The sequence below is a fragment of the Plodia interpunctella genome, chromosome 20 (genome assembly GCF_027563975.2).
Source record: "Plodia interpunctella isolate USDA-ARS_2022_Savannah chromosome 20, ilPloInte3.2, whole genome shotgun sequence".
NCBI lineage: Eukaryota > Metazoa > Arthropoda > Insecta > Lepidoptera > Pyralidae > Plodia > Plodia interpunctella.
In genome coordinates this window covers 5,970,232-5,989,673 of record NC_071313.1, presented here as the reverse complement: position 1 = coordinate 5,989,673, position 19,442 = coordinate 5,970,232, and the positions used below count along the sequence as shown (strand labels likewise).

At 34.1% G+C, this 19,442-nt stretch overlaps 1 protein-coding gene across 3 annotated transcripts in view; it reads right to left on the bottom strand.

The window, feature by feature from the left end:
• The window catches only part of LOC128678706 (uncharacterized protein), a 101,404-nt gene that overhangs the window by 20,252 nt on the left and 61,710 nt on the right, over positions 1 to 19,442 (bottom strand). The window contains exons 1-3 of one of the 3 annotated variants that reach the window (XM_053760452.2): positions 19,261 to 19,378; positions 19,010 to 19,027; positions 10,738 to 10,790 (exon numbers count right to left, since the gene is read on the bottom strand). Coding sequence is in view for 1 of the 3 variants with exons in the window: in XM_053760450.2 (XP_053616425.1) it covers positions 19,010 to 19,012 (3 nt within the window). In the remaining 2 variants the exon portion in view is untranslated. Of the gene's footprint in view, positions 1 to 10,737; positions 10,791 to 19,009; positions 19,028 to 19,260; positions 19,379 to 19,442 lie in introns of those variants that run through there. The other 2 variants (XM_053760450.2, XM_053760451.2) reach the window with 2 other exon arrangements.

Below are 19,442 nucleotides of genomic sequence, written 5' to 3'. Positions count from 1 at the left end.
TATAAATTTTCACCAATTTTTTCCGAAGGTATTGTTTAAAACAATAAAATTCACGATAATAATGTTCCATCCTTCGGTGCGTTAGATTAAATTATTTTGATTGTGTGTTTTCTGTGAATGCAGAAACTGTGTTGGAACTTTTAGAAAAAAAATTGCATAAAAAACTATTTAAATGAATATTTTTTGTGATTATCGCGCCCCTGAACTTGCCCGCTTTATTTATAACGCTGCAGCATTTTTTTCATTTGATATATATTTTTAAAACACAATTTATTTTACAGCATTAGTAGTCTTGTACTTTATATGCATGTGGCGTACCTAACCACGCAAAACTAGGTCATTTGTCCACTCTGCACCACAATAAATTGGCCATTTAATAACACATTGCACTATCCAGTTAAGTTTTATGGTAAATGACCATATAACCACTAATCTAGACCACAAATTTCCGTAGTTTAAGACTTAAACAGGATTTAATATTTTATAGTTGAATTTGAACTTTAGCTAGACGAGTTTAAGCTGGTATTCATTTGAATTGAGAAGGAAATTTATTTTTTGTTATTTAAAGTATAGTTTCTAACGAGGTGTTAAGAAATGTATTTGACAGGAAAGATATCAATCCTGTTATTATTATTTTTGATAATAAGAAAATGTCTTCCTGTTTTTTATGGGAAGAATTTGGATATTATATCTTTGTTATCAATATTTTCCAACGTCTTTAACATTTTATTTAGGACATAATAAAAGTAAGGATGTGCTGTTGACTGTACTGCGGTAGGTCCATTCCATGGTAAGTGTTTCATCCAACACATGATATTAATTTAACCGATCCTAAAACAATAGAAAAAATAACACAAAATAATATACTAGCTGCGCCTCAGAGCTTCGCTCCCATGAAATTTCCCGATAAAAAGTACCTTATGTCTTATTCCAGGTTAAATTCTAGTCTAATCTAAGAGTGACACATCTTACAAACTTTCGCATTTACAATACTAGTGGCATTGGGATCACCAGTAACATTTTAATCCAGAATTTCCCACAGGAGAAACCACGGGACACTACAGGACATACTTTCATAAATTTTATGGCATTAAAGTTGACCCACGTGATCTTATTTACAACAGAATATAAATTTTCCTTTCCTGTATATCGATAACGAACACAAATTCATTTATATGTATAGGCTCCTGTAAAATTTACAGCATATTTCCTTTCCCTAATTGCCTAATTATGATGTTCCGTGAGGTACATTGCAATGGTGATCTTTGGACCCTCGGTGTAAAACTAATTTTAGCTGATTAGTTGTTTATTCATTTATAACATATTTTCTCGTAAAATGTGACATATTTCACCAATTTCAACATCGTAATCTTATTACGCACTTGTGTGTTATTTAATCAATAAAATAATTGAGGCGTATTGTTCCGCCCTAGTATAGGACCATTCTATATCCTCCCGTGGATGTCGTACGAGGCAACTAAGGGATTCATAGCTGATAGGCGACAAAAGGAGGGTACGGGTCAGGAAGACGGCCGGTTGTAAAATCACTGCAAAATCTTTGAAAAATTAAGGTTATTTTTCTATTTTTCACGCTGCCCCCGGGATTCAAAGTGTCACAGCTTCGAAAGAAACTGGGGACAAGCGCAGATGAGATAGAGAATTAATTAATGAAATAAAAAAAAAATATATATCGTGTCTACTAATTTACGATCACTCACGTAGGAACCCAACTTAAAATATTATTCCAAACGATTATTGAAACAACCCGGTTGATTGACAAGCTAAAAACAACCTTTAGCGTATGACGTAAAGCTTTATGTACAATGGCAAAGTCGGTGTTGTTAGTAGTGTTGCCATAGCAACGGTACCTACGGAAATTAAAAAAAAGCGATTACTATCGCTAGGTGATGTGGTAAATACCTTTGTGGAAATCACTGAAATGGTTAAATGTAATTAAACTTTACGATGAAAAAAATATTTTTTTTTATTAAATGTTTTCATAGGAGCTCTTTGAACGCGGGAACGAAACGAAACGTTTTATGACAGCCCGACCGCAGTGGTCGAAACCCTCTGAGAAACTAAACGAAACCAAGTAATAAAAAAGTTATTGGGAATCATTTCTTACTTTCAATTATTGACGTCATTAAAATCACTGTCATACAAAAACTTTATTAAATTTTTTTTTAACATAGAGTGCGTTGCACCAGTTAACTTTAACCTGCACAGAAGAACGCTAAGTTTATCTAACATTTTATCAAAACTACGTCGCAGGTTAACGTAAAAGTCGACTAGTGCAACCGACCCTTTAAGGACCTACCATTTTGGCTCCAAAGATGGAGCTACGAAAAGCGAAGGTGTTTAATAGGGTTTTTACCCTACATACACGGAATCCTACAAAATGATGCACCAATTTCCATTTGTTTCATGACAAAGGACAGGGATGACCTCCCTTCGTCCCTTTCTACACGTGTGTATTACCAAAACCCACTCAAAATAGGTTATAGACAATAAAGGGAGAAATATTTGTGCCCTTTATAGAACTGTTTACCCTACATTTGACCGTATGGTAATAACAGAGCCTTACTTTATCGTTTTGGTGTCCTTTTTGTTTTGTATGATGTCAAAACTGAAATAAACCTACCTACCTACTTAGATACTATTCTGAGATCAATTCAAATCAAAATAATTTATTGTTTTTCACAATGTACAGTAAGGTAATTCAGTAACTTCGTCACTCCGTCATTATAATCTAGATACAATGTAAGCCCTGTCGGGCGTTGCGATTTAAAATACAAATTAGATTGAAATTGAAAATATCAAAAATGAAAATTTTCATTTTAATGGATTTGTATACTATTTGATAACTTATTTTTGAAAATAATAATGAAATGAAAATATTCTGGAATCTAAAAATATTATGTTTAAGTTTCTCACCTTTTTAAAGAAAGAAGAAGTTCAGAAGCAAAAATAAAATACATAAGCGTTTACAAAATGGAGAATGTAACAAAATTAACAAGCTATAGGTAGAACGGTCGCCATATTTGTTTTGAACTCAAAAACTGTTTTGGGTTTTTTTAAACGTTGCGAACATTTGGACGCTAAGCACGGTATCAGTGTCAGCAAACAAAAAGATTCGCCTGTGATTTTTCGACCAGCCGCTGGCATCAAGCCTCTTTGGGAATATCAATGGTGCCTAGCAGCTACCATGGCCTATGTCCCTTAGTAGCCTCGTACATCCACGGTATATCGAGTGGTCCTATTCTAGAGCGGAATCACAATACAATTCGTTTATTCACGGTGATATAACTGTTCTTGCATATTTCTACTGTAAATAGGTCACAACTAAAGTTTTTATGTTGTTTGAATAGATTAGGGTATTAATAGTATACATTTCTTTCCATTTGAGACACGCGATCTACACCTTAATGACTTGAAAAAGCTTCGGAGAACGGGAAAAGAGCTTTGATTAATGAGTACGAAATAACTTTTTGTATTAGTGTGATTTATATGTTTCAGTCAAGTTACTCACGACTAATCAAATTAATTGTGAAAATGTACGGTACCTTCTTACGAGCTTTTATTTAACAAGGTATTCCGTTAGCGCACCAATGGAAATGACACTCATTAGAATTGCATTAGCGCACCATTTCATATTATTCAGATGCGTTTTGTGGAAGGCACCAGGCATCCCGGGCCAATCGACCTCATGGGCAATGCGGTCGATTGGTCGATTAGATCGTTTTGTGTTGAAAACTTTAAATTAATTTTAAAATAATTATAAGGATTTGTCCGTTTAGGAAAATTGAAATACCTGCTTAAAATATTTTATGATTTTTCTACAAATAGACCTCATCACAAGTAACTACTTTGCTAGAGGTACTCTAAGAGGGAGCTCTAGGAGGAATGCATTTTAATAATTCTGGAATCTCACCTGAAACAAGGACTAGTACAGTCAACAGCACATAAAGTTACCCTGCATGAACCTCTATGGCGGTAATAGCGGCGAGGTAGGTTCATGTGCTGTTGACTGTACTCTGAACCCGTTATATGCAATCGATTCAGTGCCATAAAAATTGGTGTGCTGAACAGAATACCTCCAAATTGTTATCTTGACATGATTATACTAAACAAACCAACGTTATCCGATATCCGTTTCTTTTTCCCAGGGCCGGCACCCCATAGGATAATTAATTAGAACTTCCCGAGGCGTTTATTAGAGAGAGGAATTTATAGAGCGCGCACAACTCGTAGTCTAACCGTGTTATTCAACACCTGTTATATTTCACAAAACCTGTTATATTTCAGTAAACTCTTATGAGTTTACTGAAATATAACAGGTTTTGTTATATTTGGCTTTAAAGTCAGGCTGAAGCGTGGATTCGGTTCCCGTTTGGGTCCTGATTTTTTTTCATATCTTTAAATATTTTTTAAATAAATATCAAAATCAACCCATTTTCTGCTTGTTTTATAAGATTTTACTAGGAAAGAATGCTTGATGGCATTAAGCCTGGGGCAACCCAAACATTAGCACCATCCAAACATTTTTATCAATTTCTTTCAAATAATAGCGAAAAAATTCCATGGAAAACTCTAGTACATACACTAGATAATTGATTTTATTAGAAAGTATCATAGTTGTCAATTGGGCTCATATGTCACAATTAACTGATCAAGATGCGATTAAAAAACAGTGGCTATCAAAATCCTTGTCGTTGTAGTAATGTAAAACAATCATACCACCTAATAAAACCCTTTATCTGCTAAATACATCATCATTTGTTTAGAAATATAGCTTGGATTTAATTTCAATAGGAAAAACTATTAAAAACAATTTGGCTGTCTTATATAAATTACTTTATAGCACTGCAGCTTCCTTATGATGATGCCCGTGCTCTAATTAAATAATTAAGTAATAGACGTTCTAACTGTAACCCGGGGCTGTAAAACATAGGGGAGCTCCTATCAGATCCATAATGCGTAACGTAGCATGCGCGTACACATTTTAAATTTAGTTTTAATTTTATATCGTCGACGGCATCAACCTATTATGTGAATGAAACATTTTACAAAAATTTAATTTTAGTCACAAGATTTTACTGTCGTCAGAGAGAGATCTTGTGGCATTTAACGCCTGACAAAAACCAATGTCCGTGCTGAGGAGTTTCCTCGTTCCCTGCAATGTAACAAAAATACCGAACTTTACGGAACCCATTCATTTCGCTACAACTTTTGAACAGCTGAATCGATTTTGACCAAACAGATCTACGAACCACCGCCTAAAAATTAGCAATTAAAGAAAAAATACAGCATCCAAATCGGCTCATCCGTTGATGAGCTACGGTGCCACGTACACAGACTGACAGACACATTTAGCGGTCAAACTTATAACATCCCTCTTTTTGCGTCGGGGGTTAAAAATATAGTCGTGTAGTTATAACAGACTACCACACGCTATACTTACACCTGCATTAGCGCAAAATGCAATAAAATTATTGACAGACATTGCATGACACATGCATATGCATAATGCAATGATGCTCGTGACGCTAAATGCATTGCTGTCGAAATGCGTCAATGTATTTATAGACCTGCATCGATAATATGTTAAGGCTTATACACTGTCGGCAAACAGTTCGCCAATTATTGGCGGATTTGATATACATTGCTAGTTTTTAATAAAAGCTCTCATACAAAATACGCGATTTAAAAAGTCGTCTAATTTGTATTAGAGCGAATATCACTGAACGAAAACAGATGCCGACTACATATAGTTGTTTGTATGTGATTTTTTTTTCAAATGTAATAGAGATATATTATGACTTATTTGTAACAATATTGTCGATAACTAGCTTTTGCCCGCGACTTCGCTCGCCTAAACTTCCCACAGGAACTGTTGTTTTACCGGGATGAAAGATACCCTATATATGGACAAGGGTCCATACTTCAAACGACTAAGTTAGTAACGATTATTAGTAAGTAAGTAACGATTAGTTAGCATTTTTATTTTACACTAGCTTTTGCCCGCGGCTTCGCCCGCGTGATATTCATAGCAAAATCTCAGTAACTTTTTTTATCGCGTACTCTGTAAGACTGGTAAACATATATGATTCAAATTCGCATTTTTTCTCATCTTTAGTACAATTCCCTGTTTCCCGCTGCGTGTCTCGTCCCGCAAACTTGTTTAATCCCACTTCCTGCTATATAATGTAGATATCCCGTACAGTTTCCTACATATTGTGCCATCATGTTTTTCGCAATGTGTCCCGTCCCGTTTCCCACTACCTGTGTCTCCTTCCTATTTCCCGCTCCGTCTCCCACTCCCGCTTTCTGCAACGCGTGCCGTCCCATTTTCCATGACGTTTTACTTCCCGGTTTTTTATTAACCACAAACGTAAATTAATCTTTTTTTGTATTTACTTACTGTTATTTACTGCAAAAAGTATCAGTAAGATTTTTCAGCGTTTTATCTTGAAAATTATATTAGTATTAGGTCCCAAACATCTTTCAACCCAATTTTGAAGGTTGATTGTTATTAGTTTTTCAATTATCCTACGGGAACCTGACCATTTACATGAAATGTATCTAAGATGTTAACCCGGTATAATAAGGTACCTACATACCAAATTTCAAGCAAATCGGTCCAGTAGATTTCGAGTGATGCGCGTTCAGACAGACAGACAAAATTTCCGAAACTATATTTTCGTCATCTATATCATTAACTAAGTATATTCCAGGAAGAATTGAAAAAAACAATCCAATGTACAAATTTGACTTTTCTTCAATTTTATTATATGTATTGATTTAAAATGCTATTTGTTGTGTATATTTTCGATTAAGATACGGTAATTGTCAATACAACCACTTATTAAGAACACATCTAAAAAGATACAATAACTTTAGCATCATCTGCCGTAATGACCTTTCGAGAGCTGTTACATTCCACATACTCCATTTTGGATAGCAGCTGGATGCCTATAATTGACTATATTTTTATAGGTCATGCTCTGTTTTGACTAAATTATACATTTTGGTGTTTACTTCACGTCTATATCTTTTACGGGATAGACTATATCGCGGGCTGGTGGAAAGTCGTCGGAAAGTGCATGTGGTTCCGCCCTAGAATAGGAACATTCCACATCCTTCCGTGAATATTATACGAGGTGACTAGAGACACATAACCTAGGCAGCTGATATACAAAATTCCTACTAATATTATAAATGCGAAAGTTTGTGAGGATGTATGTATGTATCTATGTATGTATGTGTGTATGTATGTAGGTATGTATAATACGAAATCTACTAGACTAGGATTGTTATGAAATTTGGCACCTACACGGGTACAATTTAACCTGGAATAACACATAGGGTACTTTTTATCCCGAAATTCCCACGGGAGTGAAGCCCCGTGGCGCAGCTAGCTAGAAGCATTATAAAATCGCAGCGTTTAAAAATTTTAAGGTTGTCTTATAGGCTTCTCATTCTAGCAGGCTTTCCATTCGTGAGGCTTTGTGGCGTCACAGCCCCCGAAACCGAGAATATACACAAAAATGTTATGTCTGTGATCACAAATATAATATTTGAGAGAGCTGGGTGTATGTTGTCCCCGTTTCTGTGTTTGTGTCCGCCGCCACCCACGATACAAGCCAGTGCTCAGTGTGAGCCTTTGAGTAATTAAATTTATTTATATTTTAGTCAAATAGAAATATATGCTAACACCAATGTACCTACGTCTACTTATATACAGTTAGACAGTTTATTTTAATAGTCGTAATCACCTTATCTACGAGTGATTAGCGAACGGAAGCCATTTTCTTTCTTAACTAAGGAAGTATAGAAATTGCTATAATTGAACACGACGCATTTAAATTGAAAAACGTCCACATTAATATATGCAACTGGCTATTAGTTTTCACAGCTAAACTACTCATCCGATTTTAATAAAATTTACCAGAGGTATACCCAGGTCCTGGTCCTAGAAAGGAGTTTCAAACATAATCATACTTTTAATTTCTATCAGGTGCGTTTGTTATACAAAGAAAGTTTGTATGACAAAAGCAGCTATGCATTGTCTGCATAATGCGATAATTAACTTGTTTATATATGTTTCTGGTGTAAATAAGTGTGATTTTTCTCTAGCACTAAAAGCTAAATGCTGGCCGTCGATAAAACTCAATAAAGTAATAAAAATTTGTTCCTTTTTTGACGCCATTGAAATATATTGCAAACAAAACGCAACATTGTAAAAATGTTTTTCATCGGATTTTATTTCAGCATTAAATAAATTTTACGACAACTATTATTTGATGAGGAGGCGTGTAATATTCACATCTAGTTATTTTTTGTTTCTTTTCGTGTCAAAGATACAGGTTTACTTTAAACTGATAAGTAAAAAAAATAGTTTCAAAATATAGCTATATTGAACGTAGTGTCGATGGCGATTTAATATTAATTCTCCATTTAAATTAATTTAATAGGTATGTCCTTAGCTGTTACATAATTGTGTATTTTTTCAATGGAAATAATAAAGCTCATCTATATAAATAATTAGTTATTTTTAAGCATTTTAAGCATTTAAAATGTCAGAGCACAACAAATAAGTTTTAAATAAAAAAATGTGGAGGTACACATTAACATTATAATACCATACATTATAATGTTTTTACATTAATTAATAATTTTACTTAATTTTACATTTCAGGTACCTCCATATTTTTTTCATTTGAAAACTTATTTTTTGTGCTCTGACTAGACACGTTTTAAGCCAATTATATTTTTTTATTTTGTTTAGAAAATACAATATCATATATATATAATTAATTCTTCATATTGTATTTCTAATTGTGTTCTTCATAGTGTATTTCTAATGTAATTCATATTGTTTTTGTGTTAATTATTAATTCTTATTCTTTTTGTGTTAGTATTTCTATGCCGTGCTCATATAGCTTTCTGAATAGTTTACGTCGAATTGTTAACATCGCCAAGCGGTTAACTTTGAAAGAAGCGCAGTTAAGTGAATAACCGCTGCAATTTAACTGTAATTAGCGACCGATTAAACACTGGATAATGTTACGGCTTATATTGGATTACAGTTAAGAGCGTGTAAGTATCTTTCAACGTTTAATTCATTAGATAAATTGTTGCTATTTAAACATAGATGCGTCTGATAATACCTTGGAATATGTACAGTGGACTTCATAGGTGCGATTTTGTATAATGCAATAAACTTGAGCATGTTGATGTGCTATCGACTGTATAAGGTGAAATTTATGTCCTATCAATTTTTCATCGGTCAAGGTTACAAATAAATTATACAATAAAAAATTGGTAATAAGCTAATAAATTAATTGTAAACGCTTAACGCTGTGCATAAAACAAATCAAATCAGAAATCCGTACTAATATTATAAATGCGAAAGTCTGTCTGTCTGTCTGTTTGTCTGTCTTTCACGGCCAAACCGCTGGACCAATTTTGATTAAACAAAATCGGTCCAGCATGCATCTATACATGTAATCAAATTTTTATGTAGTTAATTAAACAGAGGCCACTTTTTTTTCAAAATGCAACCCCTAATTATAATAAGTTTAATATAAAGGGATTAAAAGTTTTGTATGAGAATCATATCTATTCCGCTTTCGCAGAGAAAATCGCGAGGGCGAAGCTGCAGGTAAAAGCTTATAATTAATAACCGTAATGTATGATCATTACTATCAGCAAAACTTTAGATGTTGATTTAGTCAATACTACTCCAGCGAGGGTTAAACGTTTTATATATAAGTAATTAAATAAGTAGTTGGCGTTCACGTATTTTCTAAATTTTATTTTGTCGCTATTTGTGAAGACCTATAAAATTGGCTTTAAAATATTTATTTTGTAAGCTATTTTTGTACATTTGCTGTTCGTCCGAACGTAAAATAAAATTTTTAAAAAACTTCCATGTCTCGTGACTTTATATTAAAATAACCAGTTTGTTTTTATTATTACAAATAACAGTTGAGATGAGTTCCATAGTCTACACACCATCAAAAGTGGGTATAAGCTTGTGTTTCTAAGGTGTTCAAATGTTTCACGAGTTTAATTCCAACCCGACTTTTGCTACTTGCTTTGCCAACGGAACTTGGTTTTAATAGACATGGGGCCCTAAAAACAAGACCGATTTTTATTTTTAAATAAAGACCTTATTACACAGCTGTCTTATTATTTGATGGATATCGATAGCCTCCGACGAAAGCGAGTGGCGAACCGGTTGGAAACCGTAGCCGTGATGTCACGGATGCTTTTTTTTTTTTTACTCTGGAGCCGTGACCTTAATTTTGTTATGAAATGTAAATGAGAATGTTAACTGAAGGCTTACTATCATCTCTTATAGCGATCCAGGTTAGGACCTAAAGTGATTAGCATTCCAAAATCGTACCAAGTTATTTTTTTGATAAGTACTATTAATGAGATTTATTTCAAGTTGTATGGAACTGCGCTGCATTTGAAACAATGTCGCATCGTGCAGCATTTCGTCGCTCAACTCAGTACAACGGATACGTAAGATTCTAGCAAGTTTGTTGGTATACTAAAGTGAGTATTCTAAATTGGATTTTCTCATTCGAATATTAAGAATTTCATAAAAAACTTCCATCCTCTACAAACTTACATACCAATAGATATTGTTGTTTTAAATTCAAATAAGTTTAATAGCGTAATAATAAGTTTTAAGTTAAATAGTATTAGGCTTTTATTGGAACTAACCTTGTCTCTTCTAGATTTATTACGGGAACATTTCGCATTGATCTGTCTAGAATCTGCAAACAAAATAAAGAATTTATTAGAAAAATAAAAACTAAAAACAATTGATGTACAATATATTCATTGAATATTATCGCGTCGCATGCGCCGCTCTGTCTCAATAAGGACAACCGATATTCTTTTATCTATGGGACAACCAGTAAGGATCACATCGGAAAATCGGAACGAAACAAGGTTGTCTTCATAATGCAACAATTTAATACGAATTAAACATTATCCTAGATAGTGGCGAGTGGTTCCGCCCTGGAATAGAATACGTCGTAAGAGGCGATTTTGGGACACATACCTAGGCAGCTGATATGCGACGATAGCACTCTCAGGGTTATAAAATCACAACCAAATTTTTACAATTTTAATTTTATTTTTTTTAATCTGACCACGGATTTAAATTCACATCCCCGACCGCAACCGGGAATGCACAGATTATATATATTGCGTAATTTGTAATAATGAGATTACATAATAACCAGATGTATACGTGAAATTCACCATGTTCGGTGAACGTTAAACTGATAGTATACTTCCAGTTGTAGACAAATCTAAATATATTAACAAATTAATACCAGCCAATGTCTGTCTGTTCAATAAATTACAATCTGGTTAGTGTGACTGTATTATGAGAAACGGCCATTTTGTTCAATGTTACAAAACGATTGTGTAAGAATGTTGTCGTTTAAAACTAAGTAATAACTGATAAAGAAAAAAAATCTGAAGAAACATTTTCCTAGGTGAAAGTCAAAAGCTGCAAGACAGTGCGACGCAGCGCGTTATGTCAAACGTAAGTTTATCATGTAAAATTTATGTCATGTTATTTTAAATACTTAAAATATTATTGATTGAAATATTTAGTTTTTTCTATATTCGTTATGATAACATGTCAAATAGGGGACAGGACAAAATATATGAAAATTGTTAAAAATAAGTATTGCGTTATGTTATTATTATAACTGACCCCGCTGGCTTCGTGGCTTCACAACCCCGAAGGAAACATGCAGAGATAAGAGAGAATTACTTGAACAGATGATTTTTTTTTATAGTAAGAACTTTAGAGCCGGGTACTTACTATAAGGGACGGACTTTAGAATTATATATTTAAAGAAGCTTGTTACGGATATTACGAATTTATTTCTTTATTTTTTTTTTTATATTCTTCAGTGTGTGACAATAAAATGATTTTATTCGATTGCGAAAAATATTACATTACACTGAGTCACAATTGTGATCTAACATTAATAAAATGGAAGGATATATACGTTGCAACTTCAGAGTAAGCCACAGCCTGCAGATTACGACGTCCGGCGTCAGTAGGGTTCCCAACTATAACTACTGCTAAAAACAGTTTTTCACTAAATTATACTTTTTGCTGTTGAACAATAAAAAATTATACAAAATACTGTTTGCAGACGCTCACACATAATATTTAAAAAAAATGTTAGAGGGGGCGTTCGGTCTCAGTGCAGCGCAATGTCAAATATTCAAGTCTGGCTGGCCTGACCATGGATTTAGTAAATACTTCGGTACGGAGTACCTACTAATACCATGGGTCTGACGGCAGATATTGACACTCGCATGTAGACATTTTTTTATCTAAAATACTATTTATTTTGCTTCTCAGACCCAAATATACTTTATTTATGATAAAAAGAAATTGGTAACCCTAGGTTAGGATTGGTAGTCAGGTCGTTAGATCGCGGGTATCCTGCACTTGTTAGGAGCTAACCTAAATACTTACTCTGCGGCACTGTGTACCGACAGCAAAACAATTTACACGGAAAATAAAAGCAGATTTTCCATGTAGGTATCAAGAATTTTGTTAATTAGTGGTGCCATCAGTAGATTGTTAAAAATACGTAATCTTATCGCCATTGCACGTCAATATTTACATATATATGGAACTAGAGGCTCGACCCGGCTTGGCTCGGATCTAACTATTATAAATTATACACGTAAATATTCCTCGGGAATGCTACGAAAAATCCGCATCAAAATCCGTTGCGTAGTTTAAAAGATATCTAAGAATACCATAGGGAGTGACAGTTTTTGTTACTAATAATATTCACCTCATTTACGTACAAGTAACTATTAATTTTCCAAATATACAAGCAATTAAAGAAGTACCTACGACATAGCAATTAAAGTAGTGCGAAAAATTGATGAAATCTTTTTGATAAGACAGCCATTTGTTATGAAAAAAATGCGCTAATCTCTTCATATTATTTTATATTAAGTATTCAACACAATGCCATAATGATAACATAATCCTAATTAATATTATAAATGGGAAAGTAAGTTTGTTTGTTGCCTCTTCACGCTTTATCTAATCAACCATTCTCCGTGAAATGTTGCATACAAGTAGTTTGAAGTATAGAGAAGAACATAGGGTACAATTTAGCACCGGAAAAATTACTGTTCCCGTGGCAAATATACGCGTGCGAAGCCGCGGGTAAAAGACAATCAAATATGTTTCACCAAATAATCCAAAATGTTAATTACAGCTGGATAAATTGAAAACTACCGGGTTAATTAAAACCAAACCTTTTTAAACTAATTTGTAGTCGGTACATTTGACGTAACCAACCGACCGGCAAATTGAGAAACACTGGCTCATTCCCTTTTTTCCGACCGAATTAAGTTAATTAATCCATTAGGAAATCTCGATTTATCGGCATCAATCTGTTAGACTCTGCCCGTTAACAAATTTTGATAGATTTTAATTTACGGTTGTTAACAAGAACGTGGCTATTTGTTATTGATATAATAGTAAGGTTGCGGGATTTCTTTAGTTAAGGTGTAGGTGAGCATAGCCTTATCCTGCGTATTGCCAATTAATTTAAACAATAAATTAATTGGCAGGATAAGGCTATGTTCACACTACAGAAAAAGAATACTGAAATACCCACTTAAATTTATTGCGAGGCCATAATTATTCCATTAATGCATACTCTGTTCTCTTAGCAGCCTCTGTTATAAACAATTTTGGACATAGTTTCAGTCTTACAATCGACATCTAATATCGCGCTGCGTGTCGAACAATGTCGTCTTTACATCTCATAGATGGTCTTCCTTGCGGCCTAGTATGGCAAACCCAAACTAACTAATATTATTAAAACGAAAGTCTGCTGTTTGACGGCTATATAGTAGCTGCTGGGCCGATTTTGATGAAATTTGGAATGGATAATGGTTGATGATCCGTGGTCAAACACAAACTACCGCGGGCGGAGAAGCGAGCAACAGCTAGATAGTATTCAATATTTCAATTTTATTGTAAAATACAACAAAATACGAAAAATTTGAATGCACAGTCAATAAAAATCGTTAAAAAAGATTTATATTATATGTATACCAGCTTTTGCCCGCGGCTTCGCCCGCGTGATTTACCATGGCAACAGTAATGTTTCCGTGATGAAAGGCCGTATGACCTTCTCTGTACTTCAAACTATAAGTATGCAAAATTTCAAGAAGATTGGTTGAGTACATCGAGCGTGAAGAGGTAACAAACAAACAAACAAACTTACTTTCGCATTTATAGTATTATTCAGAATTAGGTTAGTGTAAATATTATTCATAATTTTCAAACATATTTGCCCAAGCTTTCAAAAAGTTCAACGATTTTTTTTAAATGCTAAAAAAATCACGTGATTAATGGACGGCCCCTAAAATCATATACCTAAAGCTCATGTCTAATGCACCTGTAGTCTAAGGATATCCACCTGACACCTCGTTAAAATAATGTATGTTAACATTTCCAATAGATACTGATCTCAAAAACTGTGTCAAGGATAGCGCTGCTGTAAAAAAAACATGTTTTATCAGCTCTGACATGTAGTGCATAATGTTATCTCATAAATAAATAATTATGGACACTTTGATAACGCCAAAGGTGGTTCGCGGAGCGTTTCGCGGAGCGTTTTGACCGCTGCGGACGCGCTGTCGTTACAATTTTTTCAAATTTTAACAAAGACAATAATGAGTTTCACTATATGACTTTACATTAATTACTCTGTACTGTAGTAACGTCAATTTTATGAATGATTGATTTTGGAAATGATTGCTTCCCCAATAAAATTGACGGATTGTAATGACCGCGCATCAGCAGCGGTCGAAACGTTGTAATGTTGTAAATTAAATTCAATCTAATCTAGATTAACAACAATTTTGGGATCGATAAAAGTATTATGGTAAAATGGTAACTAATATTATAAATGTGAAAGTAAGTTTGTTTGTTTTCTTGTTTGTTACCTCTTCCCGCTCTATCCATTCAACCAATCTTCTTGAATTTTTGCATACATGTAGTTTGAAGTATGAAAAAGGACATAGCATACCTTCATCCCGCAAAATTAACGAGCGGGCGTAGCCGCGGGCAAAAGCTAGTAAGCTATAAATTCAACTAATCAAAGAATATGAGTATGTCAGTTTGAAACAATCAATTTGTGACACTGTTATCACACTCTTTTGATGAATTGAGTGTTATAACGAAACTATTGCTTTGTAAACGTGTCCTCTATATTGTTAAGACTTCAATGACACACTTCATGTATTGGTTTCTAGATCAATGGCAGGTGAAAAAAACTGTCTTCATATTAATTATATGGCACAGTTACATTCTTCTTCATAGTCGTATTCCTCATGGCTTGGGGTCGTGGTTGTTACGTGGAATGAAACACACACAACAACTTTCTTGTGTTTATTGTAATTATTAATGGAGTGGTTTGCCATTGCCTTCTCCATTTCACACACAAGTAAATAAGAGTCAACCAGTGTGCAGGTTTCCTCACGATGTTTTCCTTCACCGGAAGCAAGTGGTGGACGATGAAAACTACTATACATGAGTCAGATTGTTATACAAACTCATGTGGCACAAGTAGGATTCGAACCTGGGACCTTTAGATCCACAGGCGTCTTAACCATTACACTACCACCGCTTCGGTTACATTACGATCTATCAAAATATAATTTAATAAACCGAAAGATCACAAGTTCGAATCCTACTAATGCCGCAATGAGTTTGTATATCAATTTGAAAACATCGCAAGGAAACCGGCACACTGGTTGACGTCAATTGTGCCGTAAAAGTCATGTCGGATGCCTTTAGGCGTCTTGTATAAAATCTGACACCAGTGCCAGCAATAACACAGTCGGTAAGAAAGAAAGTAGACTAGTAGTTTGACACCAATTGATTAATTACTTATTTACTATGAACAAAACGGTTCTGTTTGACACATTATTAATAATATGTTGCGACAATTGAACCTTAAGGCTATATTAAAATAACTTAGGTAATTTATAATAGATAACATCTAATGTTATATCAACTGTCGCCGTAATACATTCATTGAAACTAGCACAGCACAGCGTCGCGCTATCATGCTTCGTTCCGTCGCTCAGGTAGGACGCCGGAATTTAATAGATGTGATGTGTATGAAAATTCGTATTCGTCTAGTTCTTATATTGGGGTATATTTTAATGTGTTTCTTAAGTATATTATGTCATATACGAGTATAATGGAAATTGAATCCGTCCGGTACTTTTTGAGTTTTTCGCGTTCATACAGACAGGGGACTCTATTTTGTAAATGTATAGGATAAGGTTTTAATGAAAGTTGATTTTATACGATAACATTTTACGTTTCCTAGTTATAGTAGGCAGGATTTAAAAATAGTCTCTTTATACCTAGTTAAAAATAGACTTATTAATTATAGCCCATGTAAACTAAAATTGAACGAACGAAAACCGGTGGACGACTAAAATTCGTCATAAAATGAAAAAGACAAAAACTTTGGCGCGTGCCCACCTACACGACGATAAATTACAATAAAGTCGACGTGCTGTTAAATTTTTTATTACTACAAAGAACATGTTGTACCCCGCGTCAAAATAAATCATTCAGTTTTAAATTATAAATTAATTTTATGTGTATCAACCGTTAGTCAATTTATATTCATAGGATGCATTTAGACGTGTTTAATTTTGTCTGTATTTTGTATCAACTTCAACAGCCATTTTAATGTCCTCTCAGCTGGGGTACAGGCCTTCCTTACAGACGGATAAGGAGTTTGAGCCATGACCCACCACGCGGGCCCATTGCGGATTGGCGGGTTTTAACGACTGCAAATACAACCGGTACGGTTTTACGTGCCTTCCGAAACACGGAGGAACTCAAGATAATATATTTTTGGTCACACATCAAATGAACAACCATTGTGAGAGTTACTTTTTGAGTATTTTGTGTACATAAAGATTAAGATTTCGATGCTATTTTGTAATTGTAAATAAGAAATAAATAATATTTTTAATCCCCGACACAAAAAGAGGGGTGTTACAAGTTTAACGTGTCTGTGTGTGTATATCTGTCTGTGTCATCGTAGCTCCCAAACTATGAACCGATTTTCGTTTAGTTTTTTTTGTGTCATAGATAATTTTATCCCGACTGTTCTTAGCCATGTTTTATGAAAATCGGTTGAGCCGTTCAAAAGTTGTTGCGATATGAATATTGAAAGTCGGGGATTTTTTAACTTGTCTAACTTATTTATTATTGAAAAATGAAAAAATGAAAAATTGAGAAATCTGCATATAGATTTGTCCAATTTGGAATAGATAATTTAAATGGACACTCACGTTTACAAATCTGACACCAAAAATAGATTCGTAAGGCAAGATAAATAATTTGAACCTAAAATTGGATTTCTATTCGAGTTAAACATTTAAACTAAGTGATTACTGCTTCAGTAATTAAGTTATTTTAAATATATCAAATATTCGGTTGTTTTATAATAATACAAGTTTAGTAATTATTACATAATTTAAGTGTTGGTGTTTTTCTATTTGACCTGGGTCTTGGATGTTTATCAATATATACTTGCTAGGTTTAGCCTTTATCATTTCCGCTAGACCTGGGTGCAGCCAGTCTTCGTTGGCTACACTTGCAAATTTTACATGTAAAATTTTAGATACATTATGTCTGCCTATACGTTACGGCTACAAAATAAATTTATGTAACATTTGCACCTACAATAAACGGGTTAATCCCAGATTAATCCAAAAATAGTTCCCGATCTGCTCCACGGAAAAAAATAACAATAATAACGGCTTCAAATCTAGTCTCAATATGCTCCACGAATATTCCCAAACTGCTCCACACCAGTTTTAAGCACAATGCCCCTAAATAATTGCGCAATGAAACGACAACTTCGAAGTAATTCGAGGCTAGGACAAACAAATTAGGGAATTAATCTCAATTTACACAGCATTTGTATGTCAATCAGTTCGGTGGTACTATGGAATTTCGGTGACTCGAGTTACGTAATGCACATTGGCCAAATATCAATAAGGTCCAGTTTTATTGGGGCGATTTTATCTTATTTTTCCAATCTCAATTATTATGACTTTATGATGAAGTTTGTTCAAAAGTTATATGCTGCGAGAATGTGCTGAAAACTAAGGATGCCGTGTGAATTGTAGAAGAAAAGGAAGTTAAGTGGAATCTCGGCTCTGACGCTTAACGGCTTTGAAAGAAACTGTTGTTTCAGTTCAAACGTGAGAAAAATGGACATGATTGCTTTTATGTTTGTTTGAATTGATGAAAAGATGGCTTTTAATTTTGGTGTACAGATTGGTTTACGGATAAGTTGAAAATTGTAACTACAAATTATATTTATTTTATTTTGTATTTATCATAATTATTTTATGTACAACTGTAAAAGAAATATAATAGTGTTATACTGGAATTCGTCGAATACATCTATCGTATTTACAAGGTACCATCATGGACCATGGTATCATAATTCACCACAAAATGAATAAATTAGTTACGATGAATATTGAATCTCTCATCCCGCGGGATAATTTCAAGAAATTGGGATGAGTTGACTAATCATCCGTTTAGGGCTTCACTTACTTTAATCAGAAAATGATATAATTTTTTCACCTTATTGGGCAATTAATAGTCTTTAAATTCCGACCTATCTACTAAACACGACTGCATTTAATCGCACAAACGTCGTAATGGAACCGCACATTAAGTGTAATACGGATAGGTGAGCTGAGGTGAGGCATCAAACATAGCGTGTGTGTTAAGCATGTTTATTCAAGAACAGTTTACATAGAAATGTACACGTCCGTAGTATACTTTACACTCTACTAAGTGTATTTTTAATATTTACAAAAATAATCAAACTAAAAAAAAAAAAAATTAAGCGCAACCTCAAACACGTCTTACCATTCGTTTCTTCGGTCTCTGTGGAAATAGAAAAAAGAAAGTTAATTCTCATTTTAAATTACGTTTCGAAGTTAGTTAATAATTTCAAATTTGGAACATCTATCGTATTACGCCATTTTAGGCGTAACCGTCTCAAATATGGCGGCTTAAAATAGGTTATACACCTAAAATCTCTCAAAACCTTTCAATTATTAACAATCTAGTCCACAAATGGTTAATGATCCTATATAGTTAAGTGAAGTAGCACTTACATGGTGGTTTGAAGACCAAAAAATCCCGTTTGCGTCGGGCCATTCTCCTGTGCTTTTCGATCGCCTCTCAACCCCAGAATGGACTGTAGTTTTCAGGATTGGGGTTCTGCCATCCCCACAGGGTTATACCACCACCACCAGGTCGAAATCACGACGCATGCGTATTCAGGGGTGGGGCTCAC